We start from the raw sequence: 24459 nt of genomic DNA, 5'->3' as shown, positions 1-24459 counted from the left end.
AAATAACATTTTTAGCTTAGAAATGGTCCTTTGACATTTTCTATAAAATTTGGTAAAATAATTTAACCGAGGTTTTCTGTTTTTTTCCTGACAGATGGCCTGATAAATGTGTTAAACACAGATATGTTTGTATGACATATTCACCAGATAAGGTTCACTGAACACGTCCTCCATTGAGCGTTTACTAAAATACATCCCATAAACTAAAAAAACCCCAAAAACCAAACACTTTTACACAGTGCAGGTACCATCAGTGTCTTTGCATTAGGGAGTTCTGTAAAGACGCACTAAATTATGGCCCAGGTTTTACATGCTTATGTGTAAGAAAACGTTTGCTTGTTGAGTAATTGGTATGTTTGAGATTCGGTGTGTTTGACAGCTGGGTTTCTTGTTGTTCGCCAGCTTCACACTGAAGTCAGAAGAAGCGACGCTTTTGGTGTAAAGGAGGCAGCATTCTTTGAAACAACACACAGAGCACTGTGCTGAGGTTTGTTTCCATTTCCATGAACAGGCTGGGAGGAAACGCTCACATGGTCATGGCTGCCACCTGCTGACATAACTGCTGCATTACTTACACAGATGAACGTAGCAGACTTTACAGACTATCCTTCAAAACTGTTATTAGAAAATCGCCCACGAGCCCTAATTTCCCTCGGGATGAATAAAGTATTCTGATTCTGATTCTGAACCTTTGCTGTAAATATATGACCAATACCAGCCGTTTAAAAAGAAACAACTTTATTTTTGCTTTGGGCCCAAAACTCCATTCACTACAGTGTGAAACTGACTCGATGTCACTCCTGGCATAACAAAATATAGGGGCTGATAAAATAAAAACAGATAAAGAAAAAAATATTATTTTCCAAACAAATGAACAAAAGATCCTCCAACAAATACATGCAAATGAAAACAAAATATCCTAACTAATCACAGCTGCTGCACTAAAAGGGCAAGTGTGACATTTTCAAACTTTTGTCCTAAAAGCAAGCTTCGTGCTGAGTCACCATGGCCTATTGAGCTATAATAAAGAATAACAATGATCAGACTAAAGGTTAAAACATCATCAAAACTTTGATTTGCCTTTGGAGTTTAGGTCCCATACATGCTATTTTCTAGCCCTAAAACAATTTATAGATATATATATATTAACTTCATAAACAGTAGACAGTCAGCAATGGGCCCAAACTCTTCTCACATATCTAAAAGTCTGACAGAAACAGATCTACCTGTCTATTATTAAAAAAACCTTTCGTCTAAATAATAGTCATCTACAACTGAACTAACATCTGCAGTCCAGTGACTTCACAATATACAGGCCTGAAGTTTCATATTGCCAGTAATCAACATACAAACGACCCTCAAAGTTCCACAACAAAGTACGACTTGTCATCTTCACTGAAGATGCTCAGTGTTAAATGACATGGAACTGCATTTAGATCACACTCAGTCAGGCAAACACACAATTCAGCAGTGAGAATCTGTATAGAGCCAATTTATATTATGACCTAGTTGACCTGGGCCATTCACACAAGTGCTGAAGAAAAAGGTCCCCAGTGCACTCGTGTGAAAAGCCTCGAGCGTTGATCCAGCTGCATTTAAAAAATATTACGAGCATGATTCTGACAATATTTCATAGATATTTAAGTAAGAGTAAACCTAAGGATTTACCAAAATACAATGAAGGGAATAAAAGTCTTAAAGTGAGAACAATCTCTGATCACTGAACAGGAAAAGGCAAGACAGCGGTTTCTAGGAAGGGAGCGTAACCACAATGCATTCATACGGCAGGTCATTTTACAGAAGCACGTCAAGAAAAACCTCATTCTTTGCCACACACGGGTCATCCCTACATCCAGTAAACATCAGCTTCAAAAAAACTGGAGCTCCTCGAAAATCTGTCAGCTGTTAGCCAGTGTAGGTCTTACAATTAGGGCCATATGCCTTTAAAACAAGGTAGAACTCTAAATGTGTTTGCCATGGTACAGATACCATCTATCCAATTCAGCTTTAGTGTTTGTTTTGGTTACCAGTAGGGACGTGTAGTTATTTTTCCAGATGTACAACAGCATGAACAGCAGATTAAAATATTTTGATTAATTTAAGACTTGTGCACAGAAAGAATACGGCACATAAAGTAAAAATGTTTGACTAATTTGATGGTTTTTTTCCTCTCCAACAATCTTTAACATTTAGATCAGCGGCATCAAAAAGGTCATTAAATTTAGCTTCACGTGTGTTAGCGACCTACAGTATTTCACTGACTAATCACTTCCTCAAGGCAGCACACAGAAAGCCTGCTGTGACCTTTTGCTTATAAGCTGCAGCCGGTACATAATTAGTAACAAAAGAAACACAAAACAAATAGGACGTTTTAATGCTTCATGGTTTTCTGTCTGTCTACATTAGCGAACCGTTCGTTTGAATTAACAGGCAGAGTTGGGGTTGACTGCAGGCTGAAAGCACGGAAGGTGCTGACTGTCCATGCAGTCACAAATTTTGTGTAATCTTCATTTATTGCCGCAATACGATGTCCGTGACTGCAAATGAGTCCGTTCCCCAATCGCCTTCTTCCTGGATTCTAAAGTGACAGTAGGTTAAAAAACCATAAAAATCCACTATGAGCTGGTGAGAGCAAACTAAAGGTTGGCTGTGGAAAAGTTGGGCTATTTTCAGGTCACCACTCCAAGGTGTGATGTTACTGAGCTGCAGACTGATGTTGGGTCTCTATGTGGAAGTTGAGGGTCAGACAGTCAGACGGTTGCTCGAAGGATGTAGGGGGCTCCATGAGGCCGGATGGGTAGATGAGTCCTGGGAGTACTGGCTTTCCTCTTTGCTCATCCCAACTGTACACAGCCGTCGGTGTCTCAGAAGCCTGTCTGTCCGTGAGAAGTTCTGAAGCAATGCAAACAAACATGTGGGCTTCAGCCAAAGTAGCATTTGAATTAGGGTGGGGTAGTACATTTCCAGCAGTTTTATTTGGGTTGTGTCTGTCATTTTTCTGTTGCTCATTTATTGGTGTACCTCCATAAGAATTCCACTTGGTAAATACTTCACTTGTAAAACAGTTGCTAAAGTGGTTCAAGTAGAGATCTGCACACAGAAACTGGCTGAGATTCTGATCAGAATTTAGAATCGAATGCCTTGAAAAGCTTACACTGTCTGGTCGATGCCAAGTGCTGTAGAAAATCTCAATTTCCATTAGGGCTGGGCCATATCATACCGTTCACGGTAATACCGGTATAATGTCGGGCATCGATAAGAAAATGAAATATCGCGATAGAATATGGGTAAAACGCGCATGCGCAGTGCCTTTGTTTTCATACGCATATGGCGGAAAAAGCATGGCGGCGACAGAGAATGAGAAGGGCGAAAGTGGATCGTTGAATGAAACGGACGAACCAGAACTGGTTTGTAAAAATGCTGCAGCTTCAGTGGTGTGGAACTGGTTTAGCTTTCCCCCGTCAGATACACAACAAAGCACTATTTTTGGTAGCGCATGCTAGCGGGCCGTCGTTGTTACCGTGTTGTTTGGAAAATGCGGCACACTTAAAATCAATCCTTTGATTTTTCTGAAAGTCGACAGAGCCTCTTATAATCCCGAGTGCCTTATGTATGAACTCTGGTTGTGTTTACTGACCTCGAAACGATTTTATGTGCACGGCGCTGGAAAATCTGTCAAATGTTTTAGTACGACTTTGCTAAGCTACGAACCCGCACAGCTTGATGGGCATTACGGCAATAATAGGCGGAGCCTCGCGGAGTGATACGTACTGTGCTTCAACATAATGTTACCGTATTGTGTGTATATAACCTCTTTTTAAGTTTTGTGGATGTTATACATGGTTATGCTGAGGATATGTCGGCCAGTTTCCACTGGAAATGCCTTTTGGTTAAACTGTCAGCGAGGAATTTGCACTGTTACAATTTTATATAACTTTAATGCACATAAACAGCTGCTTGTTTAAGTGAAAATACATAGATTTTTTTTTTTTTGCACGAATAAAGTTGTGGAGTTGTAAAGTATTTTGTCTCGTGTCAATTATATCGTCAGTTACATCGTTATCGGAAATTTTCAAATGTATATCGTGATAAATATTTTTGGTCATATCGCCCTGCTCTAATTTCCATGCACAACCGATTTTAAATATAAAGAGGAGCAAAGATAGATAAATTAGCAGCATATGGCTAGTTTTTCACTTGCACTGCCCACATTACAGATTATGCACCCTAAACATTGTTTGATTGCTTCCTTTAGGCCCCCTCCCTTGGTAATTTTTGTTTTTCCAGCTTAAAACTAAAATATTTCTATTTTGTTTTTCTGTGTTCGTTTTTGTTTCAACACAGCGGGCACATGCAGTGCCATGTCCACCAATACATCTGCAATCCACTGTTGTTGGAGTGATTGAGACAAGCTGAAAATCTCTTAATGCAGGATCTGTTCAAGTACACCAAGTATATTAGTGAAAAAAAAAAAAAGTATGAATAACCTGATGGCAGCGATCGCACTGATAAGGCTTTTCTCCGCTGTGCACCCTCTTGTGCCTGTCCAGGTGGTAACGCTGAATGAACCGCATATCACAAGCATCACACGCAAATGGCTTTTCCCCTGGAAAACAAAACAAAACCCACACACGGGGAAAATGAATTTAATCATCGCTGATTTCACAAAAGACATCTAAATCTAAATTACTGCGTTAAAGTCTGGAGACACCTCTTTGATGAGAAAAGGGGTGCAAACAAAAACATAGAAGGCAAAAACACACTTTTGGCAATTCTAATGAGCTTAATAATTGATATTAGATATGACCAGCTTTTTTCAACTGAACTCTCTTAGACAAGCACTCTTGTCATTTCTTTATGCAGTCTTCTTCTTCAAGGACACACAAAGCTCTGCTTTGGATGTTGGCTGCTTTTTGTTCCGTTCGCTGTCAACATGATCCACACTGCGTCAGTAATGTTGAGGCCAATCCGAGACTGACAGTGTTGCATTGTGCGTTTTTTGTGCTTTTACTGCATTGGCTGTCAGTTTGGGATTATTGAAGCCACTACCAATGAGATCATTTTAAGATGGTACTGTATGGTGGATCAAAATCTGATGTTACTTCTCTGCTTTCAAAATTCCATCAATTTTAAGGAGATCTGCAACAGCAGTGACTGAAACGCAGCCCCAAACCATGACAGAGCCTCCACTGTGTGTTAAAGATAGCTTCAGACACTCTGTTGACCTCTCTGTGACCTACTCTGTACATTCTGATGACAATTTGAAACAACAATTTCAAATATGGATTAACTACTCCATAAGTCCTGTTGCCTCTGATTTTCAGTGTAGTTCTTGTTTGATTTGACATATCACAGCATTTTCTCTCCATTCGCCCTCCTAAAGAATCTAATCTCGACACCCAGCCTTCCACCAATTTCACTTCTTGTTCAGCAAACAGTTCAGAGAAGGTTCAGATGCATCTGCCGGGTCCTGTGTCAGGTCTTCGCTGGATTTGTCTTCCATTTTCTTCATGAAATGACTTTCAAACACTGTTCGTATGCTACAGATAGATTTTTAGGACTACCATCTTTTGTTTCCCACTTTTTCAGTTTCCTCATTTTTTTCAGTAAATAGACTTTTTTGGGAAAGACCTGTTTGGTCTAAATACTGTTTTATGCTTGTCAAGCTGTGTCATTACTGGCCTTTTTTAATAGATTCAACTGAAGAAATGGGAACAAATGACATGATTTTAAAGACACTATTTAAATTGGTTCTTTCCTAAGCTGTCTGTTATGTGTAGACATGACAGGGGTTTATTCTTGAGCTAGATGCCCTTTTCATGCTTTAATGATTCATACTCAGTGTTATGTGGCTTAACAAAGGAAAGAAACCCCACCCCTCTGAAAATCAACTATGAGGACTAGGGCTGCCACGATTTGTCGACTAGTCACGATTACGTCGACTATCAAAATCGTCGACGACTGATTTAATAGTCGACGCGTCGTTTGAAGCTTTGTAAGATCCCAAAAGACGCAGGAATAAGTAGCAGGATTTAAGAGTGTAATAACGGACTGAAACAGAAGATGGCAGCACTACATGTACAAGGATGCCACCTGCCGTTAAACCCCGAAGAAGAAGAAGAAGAAGCAGCTGTGTCCCAGAATTCATAGCACGGCCCAGCTCAGTTTCCAACAATGGCGGCAGCTAGTTAGTTTTAATGTTACTCTTATTATTCTTTCTGGGTCACAAAATAAACGTTTAACATATTTTCAGCCGAGAATGTAGCTGTGTAAACCTCAAATATCTGCTCAGTTTATCAGGACACCACATATTTTCAAAAGCGCTCCGACGTTTTCGGAGACGTCTGTTACCCACTAGCTCGATAGCTAGCCGGGGGCTAGGTCACTAGCGCGGTGAGAACACCGGACTCCCGGCAAATTGTTTTCAAACCCACCGCCGTCTTTCGCTACTCAGGTTAAATATATATGAGTCACTTAGATAACTTAAAAATGTTGTTGTTTGGCTTTTTTTTTTTTTTTTTTAGTATTTTATTTGTTCCTGAGTAAATCGGTTTGTCTGAGATTAAAGTTATAGTTTTTACACAGCTGAATAAACGTCAAGCAGACAGCTGATTATCAGAAGTGTGAGATGCTGGAGAATATACTCCGGTGTCCTGTTATATTTTAGATAGCAAGGAGTTTATTAAACTTCACCGAAACAATCTGCAAATTTCATTAAAATTGAATAAACTATCATCTTGTCTTTATTTTTAGTTAGCACCTTAAAAGCTTAAAGCTGTAAGCTAATGATAGTTATATAAGAGCAGATGCTGCTGGTGCAATAAGCTGTAGTTTTACGTCCAGTGGATGATGATCTGATTAGTCGACTAATCGCATAAATAATCGGTGACTAGTCGACTATCAAAATAATCGTTTGTGGCAGCCCTAATGAGGACTATACTGAAAATGAGTGAAAAAGCATCGATGTCCAAAGAAAAACTTGGAAAGACTGGAGAACTACTGCTCCGCCTTCTATAGCCCATTGTAAAAGATTATAACAAAACGTGGCTCCTCAGAAGCAAATTATAAAGAAAATGATGGCAAGATTTTTTGCACATTACTTTAGTATGAGTCTTATAATTGAGTTACAAATTAGGACCAATGCAGAACTCAGATCAACATACAAACTTAGAAGAAGAAACGTGGAAAAGACACATTTTACAAACTTGTCAACCAACCTCTGAAAATGCATCAAAACTGGTTAAAGGAGCAAATACTAAAAATAAAGGAAGTTGGTGGGTGTTTTTAAGCTTATTCTGAGCAACATCCTCACAAAGACTTACCTAGTTGACATACAAAAAAAACATAAAATAAATGAAAAAATAGTCCAATTGAAGTAAAGAGGTGAGGGTAAGTTCTCACCTGTGTGTGTAAGAATATGCCTCTTAAGGTGGTAGCTGCTCCGGAAAGCTCCATAGCAATGATCACAGATGAAGTTCTTCTGGACTTTCAATGAGCTGTCGTCATCCATATCAACTGATGGAACTAAATGCTATAAACGTGAAGACAATTAGATGAAATTAACTTAAGAGCAACAGTCTGTTCACTTTCTAATTTCAGTATAATTTTAACCTTTCTTTACCTCCACTTTTACTTTGTTGGCTAAACCGGATTTTTTGTGTTTCTTCTTGGGCTGCATATTCTGGTTTGCCTGCATGCCCTTTCCCTCAATTATCCTTGATGTATGATAATCTCCATCTTTCCGGATGAGCTTTTGAAAGATGAAAAAACGTGACAACAGGCTTCTGTTAAATGCTGCTTTGCAACCTGTGTACATTTGTCAACCAACGACTTAAATTGGCTTATAAAAGCAAAACTGTGAAATAACATAAGCAGACTTAAAGTGAGTTATTTCTCCATGCAAAATAAAGACGCATCTCTCACCAGGGGTGGGCAGCTCCCAGTTGATGGATGGCCCATGTGGCTGTGATGTGGCTGTCCATGGTGCACCTGGTGGCTGTGGTGGTTCTGGCTATGCTGCGAGTGGGTTTGGTGGCTTTCAGGACTGGTCCTTTGCCCCTGACCCAAGGGTGACATCATCTTCTTTTGGCCTGGGATGTTGTTGGCTTGCATTAGGGCCATGCTGGACAGCACTGCCTCGCAGCCCAGCAACCCAGCCTGACAATACAAGCAAAATGTCGTTTTGAAAAAGAGGAGATTGCAGGACTCCTCACGCAGCGAGGCATCAGAAGGAAGGAGAGGGGGACTGAACAATGGGAGTAACGGATACATGCATACGATAAAACCATGATCGTGATCTTGAGATGAAGAGACTTCCACTGACCCATTTCATATGGTCTCGAACAGAATTGCTGGAATGGTGTGTCATCGCCGTGCTTTGAATGCGTGTGTGTTTGTGGGGACAGAGGGGCTTCACTCGGGATGAGGGGTGACAGATGAGACTACACCCTCCAAAATCATCAGGGGCAAAAGTCTGAAAATAAAGGCATATGCATATATGACTAAAAATGTATGTGCAGCTTTAATACGTGCTGTCTATCAGACAGGAAAGCACCAGTTGCTCGGTACATGGCTGACAGAAAACACAACAATAAAAGGTAAAATGAGAAAAATGATGGAGATGAGGAAAAAGCTCGTTATGCACAATGCAACTGTGTAAATAATTCATTAACCAAACAAATCCTTCAATGACAATAGTTGAATATAGAAATGATGCTTCTTTTTAAATGGTTTGCAATGCACTTTAGTCCAAGTGTAATGAAACACACACCTGTATCTACCTCATACAGCTGCAGTAATAAAAAAAAACATCCTAAATGAAGCAGGAATTTGTTTGAAAGTCTTTTTCATGCACATGACAGAGAAAATTAGAAATCACATTACAAACACGTTAAATCAGTGTGGATTTTTAAATAATTACATTTATCAAAATATGTTTAAATCTGATTATGTTTTGTGTGTTTGTGAGAATTAATATCAGCGGATGTTTTAAAATGAATTTTAAAATAACAAGATATAAGTATTAGTCTTGAAAACCCTACACACAAATGTGGCTATTAAATCAAATCAAATCACTTTTATTGTCACATCACATGTGCAGGTACACTGGTACAGTACATGTGAGTGAAATTCTTGTGTGCGAGCTTCACAAGCAACAGAGTTGTGCAAAAATACAGTAACGTAAAACAAGCAAAATATAAGAATGGCTAAATCTGAGACTAATAAATATATGTACAATATATAATAGTATATGCATTACTGATTACAAAGGCTATGAATGACGCTGCTTCTGTCATACATGTAAAGGCCATAAATACTGTAAAAACCAAGCTACTAGGAGGTCGGTATAGCTCATTGGGTTTGGGGGGGTATATGTATATGCAGTGGCTTAGGTTCCAGTCTGCCTTGAACCCTGTGTGCTGTCCTGCTCTCTTACCCTCCTTTCTTGTCTGTTCTACCTGCATTTAATACTCGTGTATTAGATAATAAAATACATACAGCAGCTTCCCAGTCAGGTCAAAAGCTGGTGCTAGAAGTACTTAAATGATGAATGCATACAAACATGCACAATAAATGGCACGATTACTGCATGATCTATTATGGTAATGTAAAGGGGGCTGTTTCGACGACCCAAACCCACCCATACAGAAAACTCCATAATACGGGCAGAGATTTTTATTTTAATTGATTCGACCACATCTATTATTGGAAAACGCTTTGTTTTGCGATTCATTTGTAAGCTGGTGGGTTTATTCTCTGATCGATCTTACAAAGATCAAACAGTTAGCAGCAGTTAGCTAGCAACGTATCCCAGCTTTTTTTTGGGGGGGGGGAGAGAAAGTAAGAGGTTTATTTTTCCGCTGGGGTCACGGGACACGGGACAGACAGCTTTGTGTATTTCCGCGGGGGTCTGTATGAAAGTGTGCCGCACGCTGAGAGTCCCCGCTGAATGAACCGAAAGCAGAAAGCAGCTAGCCAGCCCGGAGTTGGATTTTGGGACAACTCTTGTGTGAGTGAGCGCCCACCCCACCCCCCGCCCCGGACAGCACAACAACAGGCAGGGCGTGCAGGCTCCGCGCCGACCTCAAAATAACGCCGCCCTCGCGAGCTACAACTGCTCCAAACACACGGGCACCAGAAATAAAACGTGTACAGAGCCGCGAGCGACGTGCTGCACACTCGACCGCTTACCTTTCGCTTTTCACAGTGCTGAAGATTAATATTTCTTGTCGCACTTCCAATTTTTTCTCAGTTTACAAACACTGACAGGAAACACCACCGGAAGTGCTCCCCGGGGAGAGTCCTGATTGGTCGTACGCCAAGACACGTGACCGAAGCGGAGTGACCCAGATTTGCGGCCATAACTGTAAGGTGTGCTGCAGAAGTTTTGTTTAAAGGCTTTGTGTCTGGCAGACTTTATAAATATTACATTTTGACTGAGAATACTATTTCTACACAAAGAAAGTAATTTTTTTGCTTAAACCTAACCAAATAATTGAATAATTAATCCATTACAAGACCAAACGCAGGTTCTCAGAGGTGACGATTTGTTTTATTGTTTGTTTTACATTACACTTACAGAAAGACATTGTGACCCTGAACTGTTTTTCTGAGTAAAAACAAAAAACAAAACAAAAGCTCCCAATCACTTTTCTTGGAATCAATTAAAAAAAAAAAATCAGTAATTAGTTAGGTATAAAATGTAAAGGGTAGGCATTCTCCAAAAATGTTTTAAACTCCTTTACAATAAAGAACATGGTGATATAAAGTTTGTAATACCAAGTAACCTTTATTTATTTATTTATTTATTTAACAGCTGTTGGAATCTAGGAAATCAGATATTGAAATGAACACAATTTGACTTGTTTGTTGTTATTTGTAAAATTACAATGACCAGCATTAAACGCACAATCACATTTTCTGAAGGGCAAGGTGTTCACTTATGGGCTTTGTCACAGGTCCTTTCCAAGTCTTTCAATTTCATCAAGGAAGAAGTCCATGTCTTTCTGGGACAGTAGGGGAGAGAATACAGTCACACGGAAAAAGTTGACCTTGTTTCCCAAAGGCTGGTAGCCGACCATCATAGTGCCTTGCTTCATCATACGTTCCTTGATGACAGGAGCTACCTTTTAGCAAGAAAACAATACACAGAATTAACTGTACATTTCAGATAATGGGCACACTACAAAAAATGAAGATGCCACATCTAAGTACATGTCAATATGTGTGCAACGGAAGGAATAAAATATCTCAAATGTGGCGGCTAATTCTTATTCAGCAACAGACAAACTTACTTTTGCCAGTTTCTCCTGGTAATCTTCAGTTCCTTCCTTCCCTCTCAAACTCGGTGGTATGAACCAGAAGCAGACATTCACAAACTCTGGCTGTCCGCAGAGACAAATGCAAGCATGGTAATGACATTTTGCAGGTAAAAAACTCAGGTATGCTTTATGAAAAATGTATGAAATTACCATGCTCAAAAGCTGGAACCCCTCTCTTTTCTTCATCTGCTCCACCAGATATCTGCAAGAGAAAAATTTAGCAAAAGACCCAAAAAGTAACCATATTTAAAAAAAAAAAAAAAAAAAATCATATTTCTAACATATTAGACATAATTTATTAGTTAGTGAAAACCAAGAGAAAGACAACTGGTTTCAAGGGGTCTTAACTGGATGTGTAAGGCTGATCTTCTGTTAGAATGAGACAAATCTGACTTTACGACTTTACTTGAAGCTCGCCCTGTGACACATCCTTTATTTACCTTGCATGAATAAAAGCCTTGTCTACACGCTCTTCTAAGCCCATGGAGCCAACAGCTTTCCACATCAACCACAGCTTCAGACAGTCCACCTTGCGGCTGCATTGCACAGACTTATCCCCAATGTCCAGGTTCACATCGTAGAACTTATCTTGCTGGAAGAGGTATGTGGCATTGGCACTGTGGCACTGCTTCAACAAATTCTGGAACAAAGTCAATGATTGTCAAAAAACGTACAAACCCAAACTTTATGATTATTAATTCTGCAGCCTTTAAATTGTGAAGCCAAACCGTGGTGTCCTTCAGGAGTAAAGCAGAACACTGCAGGCCAGCCACCAGCATCTTGTGGGGATTCCATGCTACTGAATTTGCTCTTGTTATACACAGAAACAAACTCTAATCAACATCACAGCCTTACACTGTATCTCCACTCATGTACAAGCTCATGTACATTTTAATACCTGTCAACTCCTTTCATCAGATGTCTGTGTTTCTTAGAAAAAAGCACGCTCCCTCCCCAGCAAGCCTGACAAAAAAAAGATAAAAGATTCTCACAAGGTTCACAAAACCAAGTCTCGTCAACACACATCAGTCTTCCACAAGTGCACTCACATCTACATGCATCCACAGCTTGTGTTTATCACAAATATCAGCTATGTGATCCAGCGGGTCAAACACACCCTGCACTGTGGTCCCTGACATGCAGCTTACAAGAAATGGGACTGCACCCTAATGGAAAACACACAAAAATACAATTAGAGTCAGGAGATGATGATTAAAAGCTACATGTTACATTTGATGAAAACTAGCTAAACATCAGCAAATCTACCTGAGATTTGGACAGCTCTATTTTTTCATCCAGATCCTCTGGAATCAGACGACCTCTGCAGCACAAGAGACAGCATTTAATTAGATGAAAGGTATTATTTTTACTTGGCACAACTCCAGGTTACAATAGATCAAGGTGTAACAATTATTTCAATACAGAACATGAATCTATTATTTACAGCCCCAATCAAAAGTTTAAGATCACTTGAAAAATGGCAACTCTGTTGTGCCTGAAAACGGCCTGTTTCATTTTAAGCGTTGTTTTCAATATTTTGAAATTGCTTTGTCTCACTCCCATTTCTTCTTGTTGCATTTTGAAGCTCTACTTGGAACCTTGTTAAAATCCGACCATGCAAAATATGATTTTTTTGGCCATTTTTCTAGTGTTCTTAAACTTTTTATCGGGACTGTATTTTGAATAATTATTGAGTCTATAGAAAAGGTCATATAACATCTGCAAGTTGAGTTTTATGAGCATTCGTTTTGCAATTGTATAAATTAAGGACAGAAGAAAATTCAATTTCTTTAATGCTCAATATTCTTTCAGCGGGCAACTGATAACTAACAAGTCATCCAAAGCATCCAAGATGGCAGCGCACACGGACGCAGCAGCTTCAGCCTCTCCAATTAGGCGTTTTTCTTTCTGCAACGCAAAACTTACCTACAGTCATCTGGAATTATGCAACATCGGCTATAACAGCCAGATCCCCGTTACCAGTGATTATCAGAGGATCAACAACATCCCCCCGGAGATAGCGAGAACACCGGGCGCTCCGTGGATTGTTATCGGCTCTGCCAAGCAACCCAGGCGGCGGACAGGACGCAAAAAAAAGCGGGGCTGCCGGTCAGGCGTGCGAGCCAGGCTAAAGAAGCAGCCTTTTAAACCACCGCTTCCAAGCATCTTCCTGACCAACGCACGCTCGATCGTCAACAAAACAGACGAAGTGAACCCACTTCTCCCCGCACAGCCACTCGTCCGCGACTGTTGTGCCTTGGTCGTCACAGAGACGTGGCCACAAGAGGAAATTCCCGACGCCTCGATGCAACTAGCGGGCCGCACAATGCACCGCAGCGACGGAAAGGCTACAGCAGGTGAAAGCAGAGGTGGAGGTTTGTGCATTTACACACATAACAACTGGTGCACAAACACCAAGATAATCACCACAGTCTGCTCCCCGGACATAGAGACGATGTCTGTCGTGTGCAGACCCTTTTACTTGCCTAGAGAACTGCCTGTAGTGCTAATCACAGCAGTCTACATACCTCCAAACGCTAATGTTAGCTCAGCCCTGGCCCACCTGCACGACTCGATCTCTGAACAGCAACGGAGATATCCAGAGGGAGTACACATCATCGCAGGGGATTTCAACAAAGTGTGCTTAACAACCGTGCTGCCTGCATTTGTTCAACATGTGACATGCCCTATGAGAGGGAATAACACACATGTTTACTCAAATATCAACCAGGCCTACAGATCTGTTCCCCTCCCACACCTGAGCATGTCCGACCACCTCTCTCTGCTTGTTGTCCCCTTATACACACCACTCAGTAAAAGGACAAAGCCCACAATCAGAACTATTAGCACCATTTCTGAGGAAGCTCTGGCTCAGCTGCAGGACTGTTTTGCCCTCACAGAGTGGAGTGTCTTTGAACATGACGACCTAGAGACTCACACAGCTGCAGTGCTGTGTTACATCATGTATTGCATTGACACTGTCACCACGGAAAAGCGGTTCCGCGTCTACCCCAACCAAAAACCCTGGATGTCGAGTAAGGTTCAGGCATTGTTAAAGGCACGTAACTCTGCATACAAATCTGGGGACCAGAATATGTACAGAAGAGCAAAAGCAGACCTTAAAAAAGGCATCAGAGCAGCAAAACTGGACTATTCGAGTAGACTGTCAGATCAGCTCTCAGATAACGACCCCAGAAAGGTATGGGAGGGCCTGAAACACTTCACCAATTACAAAGGCAGTGGGACAAATGCAGATAACATGGACATCTCATTAGCAGAAGAACTAAATAACTTATTTGCCCACTTCCAGAGAACTGTAGACACCCCTACCATGCACACTGCCCTGCCCATAGCCTCTGATCACAGCCCACACACATTTACCCTCCAAGAACTCCAGGTTCACAGTTTGTTCAGAGCAGTAAATCAGAGGAGAGCTGCTGGCCCTGACGGAATACCTGGGAGAGTGCTCAAAGTCTGCGCTGACCAGCTGGCTCCTGTGTTCACCAGACTATTCAACCTCTCCCTGTTACACTGTCCCTCACTGGCTGAAATCTGAAACAAAAGTCCCAGTCTCCAAGTCCACCATGCTCAGTGGCCTCAATGATTACAGACCCATTGCACTGACACCTGAGTTTGCAAAGTGTTTAGAGAAGCTGGTCCTATAGCTCATTAAGGACTGCCTCCCACCCAGCTTTGGTCCACCGAGGATATAATTTCCACTGCCCTCCATTCTGTTCTGCATCACCTGGAGAATCCTGGGACTTCAGCGACGATGCTCTTCATTGATTTCGCTCGGCTTTCAATACCATCACCCCAGACACTCTTGGACTACAAACACATCCGCCTTAGTGAAGAAAGCCCAGCAGCGCCTCCATTTCTTGAGGGTCCTGAGATGGAACAGGCTGCAGACTAGTGTCTTTCTACCGAGCCACAATTGAGAGTGTGCTGGTGCACACTGAAGAGACTCCAGAGGGTCATCAGAACTGCAGAGAAGGTGATCGGCTGTCCACTCCCCTCCCTGGACTCCATTGCCACCTCTAGATGTCTCTCTAGAGGCATGGCAATTATAAAGACCAACTTCGTCCTAACCACCACCAATTCAACATCCTGTCCTCTGGAAAGTGGTTCAGATCCATCAGGTGCAAAACATACAGACTAAAGAACAGCTTTACAGGGTTCTTATTATGATGCCCATGTATACACCCCCAACAGTGAATAATGTAACTAATACATTGTGTATATAGTGTTTTTATATTCTTCTTTATATATTTCTTTACTTTTGCACCTTTGTGGTCTTGCTACCTACTTTCTCTGTGCAAGCAACTGTACAATGACAATAAAAAAGTTCAATTACTTGTCGTCCACTTTCACAAAGATGACGTTGTCCAAACCAATCCCCAGAAATGCAGCGCCTTTCTTTACAGAGTAATGGCTCTGAAAAAACAGAAGTATGTCTGTTTCAACAGTGTCATGAAGTTAGAAATAAACCTGATGAAGCTTCCATTGCATCAACAATACACCTTGACAAACAGGTGAACAGTCGCCCTCACCTCTGGAGATGTAAAGATGCTTAGCCGTGGGAGAGCCCACACCCCCTGGCTTTTGACCTCTGGGAAGCGTTGATAGCGTGCGAGGTTCATGGCATACATGTTGGAGGTTGAGCCCCCCGGACAGAAAATCCCATCACCCTCTGTCCAACCAACCAGCTGACGTAGGCCCCTGAGGACCTCGTTCTCCATCAGCACAAAGACTGGGGCTGCCTCATAGGTGAAGCTGCAGTTGTCACAGAAAACGTCTGATCATGTTATTTGCTGGATTAGCCTCGTCTTCATTTTATCTTTCAGTTTGTAAATCTCTGCAGCGCTGCTCTATGAGTCAGGAAACCTTCCTTGCTTACGAACCAATATATAAAAAACCCACAACATTGTGAAATATGTCATCAGCATTGGTGCCAAGAAGCACCACTCAAACAGTGCACCCAAACATCCTTTTGAAACACTTTGACTTTATATTTTTGCACATGCTTTCTAATAAATTCGGTTTATTAAACACTGATACACTAAAAATATGCAAAATACCTAAAATAACCTCACTGTTGGAGGTTATTCTTTCTGCTTATTCCTATTTCTAGAGTATTTCTACAGTTTGCTACCAAAGCAGAAACTCTGATCTCCTTTGATCAGTGCCTAACACATTTTATTGTTCAATATTCTTACAGGCTTAACCTTCCATCCCCTCAATATTTATCTTATCTGCTCCTTCTTACAGATTAGTGTTGAGAGCCTCAGTGAGGAATCTTCCAGCCAAGGAATGATAGTCCACCCCACCGTACTGTTGATTAAAAAAATGTGGGTGACCTGAAATTAACAAAAGAAATAGTCCCTTCAAGATCGGACAAGTGCCTGTTTGTTTAGCTCATTTTTCTACTTACTTGTTTTAACGCTGTACTTGGCAACATCTCTTACTCTCTGGAGGAGCTTGTCCCGTGGCTCTCCTGTCTCTCTCACCCCCAAATCCAGGAGCAGAGCCAGCTCCTCGGGCTCTTTCCACTCACAAACCTGCACGAGGAAAGTGTGGATTATGAAGTTTGTTAGCTACCGCAGACAGGGAAACTATTTTGTGCTTCACAAGATACCTTCTGTTTGACATCTGTGCCATTGGAGAGCACTTCCTCCATAATAATTTTGAAGGCTTCATTTAAGAAGAACTGGCCTTCAGCATGGTCAATGAGAGGCTCATTCAGGTCACGGAGACTAGCTTGTTCCATTATCTCTTATGTGCTGTTTAAAAAAAACATGAATACTTTTAAATTCAAAAGGTGTGATAAGAAACAGACACATGGTGCAAACTTCATACTACTAACCTGAGAATGGAGACGGGTTTGTGCTGCTCTGAAACCAGACTGCAGAAAATGGCTACAAAGCAAAGGTAAGGTGGCAAAAGAGGGAGGGAGGCAACCTTTGTCCCACACTTCTAGTTAATGTTATCTGAGCTGAGAAAAGACAATGGGGCACACACATACACTCAACTGTGATTTATGGGCTCACAAAAGTTCATTTTTAGAAGGTCAATATGCTTTAGTAAGTCATAAGTCATGTATAGCACTTTAATGGATAAAACTTTTGTGGATTCATGAAATGATTCTCATCAGTTCACAACAAAGAGCATCAGATTAGCTTGTGGGTGAACATTGTTAAAGGCAGTCGTTTTACTGTGATGAGTTATGGAGTGTTATGCAATAGAGGCTGTATATCTGCTCTGATATGCATGAGAAGGTAAATGAATCTTAAAAGACACAAGTCAGCCTCTACAGAAACTCTATGAAACATCAATGCAGGAGCAAAGCGATTCCCAGATTGCTCAGACAGAAAACCTTCATAGTTTTACAGAAAAGAACTCCTAGGATTGCTTTGTTCCCAGTTATGGCTTCTTTTCTTCTTCCAGCTGTGATTTTTATTTATTTACCTTTTTAATGAGCAGCAACAGCTAACGTTTAGGAGAAGTTTGCAGCTAGTCAAGGACGAATGTACGGTCATCAGCCACCTCAATAGGTACACCCGTTCAACTGTTCGTCAATGCAAATGTCAGCCAATCAAAAGGCAGCAACTCAATGCATTTATGCACAAATGGTAAATGGCCTGTATTTGTATAGCGCTTTTACTCAGTCCCTAAGGACCCCAAAATTCAGTCATTCACCCATCCACACACACATTCACACACTGGCGATAGCAAGCTACATTGTAGCCACAGCTGTCCTGGGGCGCACTGACAAAGACATGTTCGAGGTGAACTGTTAAAGTTCAAATTGAACAACAGGAGGACAAAAGATGATTTAAGTGACTTTGAGCATGACGTGGATGTTGGTGCTAGACGGGCCGGTCAGAGTATTTCAGAAGCTGCTGCTGTACTGGCAGTTTCCACCACGACCAGGGTTTACAGAGATTGGTGCAAAATGAGAAAATATCTGGTTCTATGGGTAAAACAGCACTGAGAAAAATGTAACTGATGTAATCAACACGTACCAGTGGGGTGACAGCATTACCCCATCATTCTTTTACGGCTGAGGGGTAAAAAAGCAAAAAAAAAAAAAAAAAAAAAAGGATTTCTATAGTCTCTTATGTTTCTGGGACATTCAGTGATGCTTTCGTCTGTGGCTGAACTTGCTGATCTGGTTACTCTGGTGATTAAATTCAAATACCAAAAAACCCCCCAAACATTTACACACCAGTTTATCAGCCTTCAACTCGATTTCACACCATTTTCTGTCCAGTCACCTGTGCCCCATTTGCAGTGGCTCAATTCTTAAACACTGGTTAAAAAATAAAAAATTGTTTATTTTATGGCAGTTGAACGAATAATACAATTACAAAGAGTTATTTCAAGTGGTACTAAGGTTCTCCTGCTTCTGTCCTTTGCAGATGTTTTCCATGAAAGAGTTTTGAAAATGTTCTTTTCTCTGCTGCTTCATGTGGACCGCTGAGCTTCATCCCTAAGATGAATAATCCCAACATAAAAAGAAAATACCGTTCAAATGAAGTAAGTACAGCTTGCTGTTCATTATCTTCTCAAATGAAAGGTGAATAAAAATCATACTACATATACCACAACAGAAAACAGACATAAAAGCAACTCTTGTAAGAGATTTCATGAAACTTCTGGCAAAACTTCTATGACTTTCCTACGATAACTGTTAATGCATCATTTAAAAATGTACAGTATAAACTAGAGATGGCACGATACCACTTTTTAATGTCCGATACCGATATCATAAATTTGGATATCTGCCGATACCGATATGAATCCGATATAGTGTTTTTTAATCAACAAAACTGTTTTTTTAAATATCTTGCTGCATTTTGCAAGTCTATGTAACCCTGGTAAGATTTACAGCAATCAGAAGATTCTAGGTTCGACTCCTGGCTGGCTCGCCACTTTTTATGTAACCTGGACGTGTGTCCCTCTATCTATAAAGAGATGATCTATACTGCTCGCCCAAGTGCAATGTCTACAATATCCGAATCTAGGTTTGGGAAGGAGATTGGCGGTAGCAACTCTGTAAGAGCAATGAGACTTCCAATATATTTCCTTTTGGATCAGTTCCCTTTGCTCATCCTCAATGTAGGGATACCTTCAAATGCAGTAACCATCTCAAATGCATCACAAAAATAATTGAAACAATCAAAATAGATGCAAGACAAGAAACACAATATTTCAACACCCCAAAGAAAAGGAAAAAGAAAAGAAAATAGCACGTGAGTGTCCAGTTCCTTATGGTGTCAGTTTATTCAGTTACCCACTGTCCTGGGTTAAGAACTGAAAACAACCTGAATCTCAGGCGGAGAAAAAGTAGCAAAGAAAATGATAAGGTATCTCTCAGGTGGGCTTCCTTTTGTTTTTTTCCCTACCGCCCTCCTGGTACGGCAGGCATCAACGTGTCGGCGTCCTGACACAGAGAAGGCCTCCACAGCAGCAACAGTGTCTTAGACCTCCCTTGGCACCCATGGAACTGTACCTCAAAAAAAAAAACCAGTCTGCACACAAATACGCAGAATGTTAGATGTCCACATTCCTTAAATGTCCTTGTTCCTAATGTCCTTGGTTCTTTTGAAATATTAAAATAAATTTGCATCTTGTGCATAGGGAACCACCCCTCACGCGCCACCTCATGATGCTTAATCGACGTAATCAACCTTAATTTGATGCAGTGTGAAAAAAAATGCACAGAAATCAATTATTTTTCAAGAAATATTAATAGATTCAACATCTTTCTTCAGCAAAATTGCAGACCGCACAGATGGTACCTTCCCAAAGGAAAAAGTACTATAGCTTACTAGGGTATATATATTAGACTTAATAGTCACTATATACAGTAATTGACTTCTATTCATTTTACATCAAATTAAAACTTTGTGTGTCAGATAATTATTTATTAAAAGCTAGACATTTTAAATGAGAATAAGAAAGAAAAGTATGTCTTTGTGCCCCCTTTTCCCAGTTAATGCCCTATCGGCCCCCCTGGCTAAACTTTGCTAGATCCGCCCCTGCACAGTTACCAGCGTCAGCTACGTAGAAAAAGATCCTGGTGTAGAAAGTAATATTAAATAAATTCTAACAGCAGCTGATCAAGCTTAAACGTGCTGCTGTTGTTCAGCCGCTGGTTTCCTCTTTCTGGTGCAAAGTGGACCAAAAACAAAGACGGACTCGCGACAGAAAAGCCGTGATATTTAATGGATCGGATTACATTTTTTATTTTTCTCCGATATCCGATCCAGTCATTTAGGTCAGTATCGGACCGATACCGATACGTAATATCGGATCGGTCCATCTCTAGTATAAAGTACAGTAGTGCCAAATGCAGAGTAGTAAACAATAAAATCTTGTTCTTGTTTAAGCCCTGATATTTATGATCTGACTTGTCAGTAAAAACATTTCCTTTATACTCCAAGCAAGTAATCAGTCAGTCTTCAACAGGAAGTCGATGCTTTCAGGTGGCAACATCCACTCTCCCTGACTGAGAAGTGAATGCAGTTGAGTGGGTGTGGCTTTTTCCCTCTGTGAGTTACGCCAGTGATGCAGCATGGCAAAGACTCGCTCCACATGGAGATTATGGTCCTCTTCGATTTGCTCCAGTTTTACAGATGAGATTTCCAGAGCTTCTCTGCCAATCGCCCTCCAAGATTTGCCGATGGTACGGGCCACAGACATCAGCTGTTTCTCACTCACCATGCCAGAGCCTGTGGGATGAGGCCGTTAAAGTATGTGACTGTTTTACAGAGTTTGACAGTGGAATATATTTCAGTGCATTGCCACTCACCATTGTTGCAGATCCTTTTGTTTGGAATGACATCTGGTATCTCAGGCGCTCGTTTTCTTTTTTCTGAGGTTTCTTTCCCCCCTTGGAAGTGAAAAAAAAATCTTTATATTTATAGATCAGAAATAGAAATCTAACTGGAATAAAAGATTGCTGAAAACGAGCAAATTTTAACCTACCCGAGGACCGTGTGTTGACTTTCAGTTTGTTAATAAAGTCAAGCCTTGGGAAGGTTTCTTGCAAGGCGTTATCCTTGAAAAGCTCCAGTAGTTCTTTTGCTGCTTCGGGACCTCTCTGTATGACGTGATCCAAAAGCTCTGTCACTTTTTCACTAGGAGTGCGGCAAGATTTCACGTGCTGGTAGGCGTGAAGAGGCAGCAGACGGCGAGCATCTGCATGCTGGAGTACAAAGTCAGGATCGGCACTTAGGATTTCTATAAGCTTTGGCTTCTGACTTCTGAGTAGCTGGATTTCCTCTCCTGATTCCTCAGCCATGACTGATTTAAATCAACTCCTGGCAAAACAAGTTGATGAAGACCTCTTTTAATAAAAGTATATGTGACATGTCCAACAAACTCAACCAAAAACCTTTTGACTAAATTAAACTTTCAAAAAAGTAAACAGCTCCAACATCCATCCATTCTCCAACATTTCTAGTGGTAATAATTGTAGCTGTGACGCTATTCTGCTAAATGTGCTGCAGACAGCAGGGAGTGTATTGGAACCAGAGTCAGGGTCCCTCTGCTGGTCAAATAGGCAATGACAGCATGTCTACATTCCCACAAGCATTCATTGCCTTCTCATTACTTTAAAAACAAAGACAAAGAGTTTTCAAGTTGCTGCATGACCGATAGCATGTGCATCAATGCTTATATATCTGTTCTAAGCCAATACTAGCCAATGACATTGCTCACTTGATATATATCTATCAGGCTCTAATGCAACACTTAATTGTCCTGCACATGCCTGCATAATCACTGCTAAACATATTCCTGGCTGCCTTTTAATTTACGTGGCTATGGAAAAATGTGATATTCTCACATTTATTTTAATGACTCATTCAAGTCTCTCCAATAATCCAGTGGATGAAGAATGTACAATGGGAAATATTCAAGACTGTTTAAGATATCTAATAAATAAATGTTTCAATTTTGCAGCTACTTTTTTAGTATATAAAACTGTAACATTTAACATAAATTAACATGTAATATGTAACATAATATGTTATAACGTGTTGAAAACCACAATCTCTGATGACAACCTCTGACAAAATAAACTCACCGGCCACTTCACTGGGTATACTTGTGTGACTGATCCTTAACTCAAATATTTAATTACCCAATGATATGGTAGAAACTCAGTGTATTTAGGTATGTAGATACAGTCAAATTCAACCTCAGAACAGGGAAGAAAGTTTGGGATTTTCCCACAAATCCATGTTACATTCCTCTAAAAGTCGAGGGGATGCAGGGAAGTAACAAAAAGTATCTAGGTTGGGGCAAAAAAGAGACAAGGAGGCAAAAATATAGATGAAATAGTTTTTTTTTAAATTAATAACTATACTAAAGAAGACAGACAAGTCACTATATGCATCAAAAGATTTAATGCATAAGAGCACATCAAAAAGGTTAAATGGTTAAAAATGTCCTCTGCTCCACAGAGCAGGCATAAGCAGTTAAGCCATACGCAACTCAGCTCACTACAAAGGCTCTCCAGGACTGGAGCTCACCTGATCCCTGATCTTAAGTACTCAACGCCTAATTGTTGAATAGAAAGGACAGCAGAGAAAGGGCAGCATCTACGGCTGGAAAGAGAGCAAGTCATGCCCAGCCATGGCCCTAACAAGCCATCTTTAGAATTTACAGAGAAAGATCAGAAACAGAGAAAGTATCACGTGAGTGGCAGTTCTCAGAGATTAAAATAGCTGTGAGGAAGGCAATAGTAGCTCAAATAACCACTCATTACAACCACCATTTGCATCGGGTCATTGAAATGATTTAATAGAAGACTATAAAACATTGCCTGATCTGATGAGTCTCAATTTCTGCTGCGACATTTGGATGGTAGGTTGAGAATTTGGCAAAAAGACAATAAATGATGAATTTAGGCACCTTGTAGTGGTGGAGAGCCTACCTATACAACATCTCAAACTGGTTAGTTGAACATGTCAATGAGTTCACAGTACCCAAACGGCCACCAAAGTCACCAGATCTCAATCAAACAGATCACCTTTGGGACGTGGCAGAATAGGAGAGATGCATCATGGATACGCGGCAACTGTGTGACGCCATCACGTCATTATGGACCAAAATCTCTGAGGAATGTTTCAGCACCTTGTTGAATCAATGATACGAGGGGATCCCACCCACTGCTAATGAAGTGAGTGGTGAGTATTTCACACTGTGATACACGGGAGTTGAATAGTGCTTATCTTATCTTATCTGTAGCTTCGGACATGAAGAAAATTAAGTGGCATTAATATTTTTTTCAGTTCAAGCATAGACCAGTAACTGTAACTGTAGCATTGTTCAAATAAGCGTTAATACTGATGTACACAAATCAGAAGTCACAGCACGTGCACAATCACTGATCAACTTTTTTTCTTTGCCTACGTGACACGACCACGTGCTTACAGAGTTTATTACTTTCAGTGCGTGAAGGACGCAAAGCCTTTGTTCTACATCCAGCACTTCAATTCGAAACCCCTTTAATCTCTGCACTTCCTGGGTTTGTGTGGCATCTGTGGTCGATCACTTCCAGATGCGCTTTACAGACTCGCTTTCATGCCCCAAGCAGGCTACAGGCGGAACGTATTTGTGCTTTTCTCTTACCTTTTAATGCAACAGCCCCAATAACACAGATGGTAAACAAACGCAGCTTTTAGCCGACAAACAGGAGACGCGTCACAAGTTCACCATCGCTTCTTTTCTCCCGCTGCTTTTCCTTCCTTATTTTATCCGGTCAAATCATTTCCGGTTATTTCTTTCACTAGCATTTTATTTCTGTTTGCTTCCATCTAGTGGGTGGATGATTTAACTGCAGGAAACCGCCCCAGCTCTGAGCATTTAGCGTCACCTGGTGGAGATGCTTACACATTGCACTGCAGTGACAGAAGTGTTCTATAATCTTAAATTATACTTAATTAAAAAAAAGTATATAAGACTTTATTATGAAACAGAGACATTTCAATAAATACAAAAAGAAGTGACTAAAAGAATTATATGGGAGGCATAAAAAAACCTCAGGTTATTAAGGAGAATAAGGCAAAATTTGCACAAAAAACTCTGCAGCTTTAAAAGCTCTAGATTTTCTATGTTATAAAGAATA

At 40.7% G+C, this 24459-nt stretch overlaps 3 protein-coding genes across 5 annotated transcripts; all 3 read right to left on the bottom strand.

The window, feature by feature from the left end:
• Window positions 1-721: 721 nt before the first annotated feature.
• znf740b (zinc finger protein 740b) lies at window positions 722-10314 on the bottom strand. Of its 2 annotated transcripts, XM_086277838.1 has the most exons (7): window positions 10192-10314; window positions 8324-8473; window positions 7924-8157; window positions 7622-7750; window positions 7402-7531; window positions 4488-4606; window positions 722-2892 (listed from the first exon to the last, which is right to left on the bottom strand). In XM_086277838.1, exons 2-7 carry the CDS (start codon window positions 8366-8368, stop codon window positions 2743-2745), a joined length of 807 nt encoding a protein of 268 aa, XP_086133964.1. In that variant the 5' UTR covers window positions 8369-8473; window positions 10192-10314; the 3' UTR covers window positions 722-2742. The 2 variants fall into 2 exon arrangements, with proteins under 2 accessions (XP_086133964.1, XP_086133965.1); XM_086277839.1 differs by lacking the exon at window positions 8324-8473 and having other exon boundaries at window positions 10192-10285.
• A 230-nt stretch (window positions 10315-10544) lies between these two features.
• On the bottom strand, window positions 10545-17274 carry csad (cysteine sulfinic acid decarboxylase). 2 transcript variants are annotated; one of them, XM_086276929.1, is made up of 14 exons: window positions 17185-17274; window positions 16957-17101; window positions 16753-16879; window positions 16588-16678; window positions 15872-16094; window positions 15676-15755; window positions 12588-12642; window positions 12371-12487; window positions 12220-12284; window positions 12050-12131; window positions 11762-11961; window positions 11472-11523; window positions 11295-11384; window positions 10545-11126 (listed from the first exon to the last, which is right to left on the bottom strand). In XM_086276929.1, exons 2-14 carry the CDS (start codon window positions 17086-17088, stop codon window positions 10953-10955), a joined length of 1488 nt encoding a protein of 495 aa, XP_086133055.1. In that variant the 5' UTR covers window positions 17089-17101; window positions 17185-17274; the 3' UTR covers window positions 10545-10952. The 2 variants fall into 2 exon arrangements, with proteins under 2 accessions (XP_086133055.1, XP_086133057.1); XM_086276931.1 differs by lacking the exon at window positions 17185-17274 and having other exon boundaries at window positions 16588-16652; window positions 16957-17085.
• Window positions 17275-18634: 1360 nt separating this feature from the next.
• LOC147304767 (uncharacterized) lies at window positions 18635-24086 on the bottom strand. Its single transcript, XM_086276932.1, has 4 exons — window positions 23964-24086; window positions 21312-21646; window positions 21136-21216; window positions 18635-21055 (listed from the first exon to the last, which is right to left on the bottom strand). The coding sequence occupies exons 2-4, from the start codon at window positions 21625-21627 to the stop codon at window positions 20775-20777; spliced, it is 678 nt and encodes a 225-aa protein (XP_086133058.1). The 5' UTR covers window positions 21628-21646; window positions 23964-24086; the 3' UTR covers window positions 18635-20774.
• Between the last annotated feature and the right edge of the window lie 373 nt (window positions 24087-24459).

This window comes from Aulonocara sp. 'chitande type north' Nkhata Bay, linkage group LG20 (assembly GCF_057382095.1).
Source record: "Aulonocara sp. 'chitande type north' Nkhata Bay isolate Kocher_YH1m ecotype deep benthic linkage group LG20, A_spYH_male_GT1.1, whole genome shotgun sequence".
NCBI classification, from domain to species: domain Eukaryota; kingdom Metazoa; phylum Chordata; class Actinopteri; order Cichliformes; family Cichlidae; genus Aulonocara; species Aulonocara sp. 'chitande type north' Nkhata Bay.
This window is presented reverse-complemented; position numbering and strand designations above follow the sequence as displayed.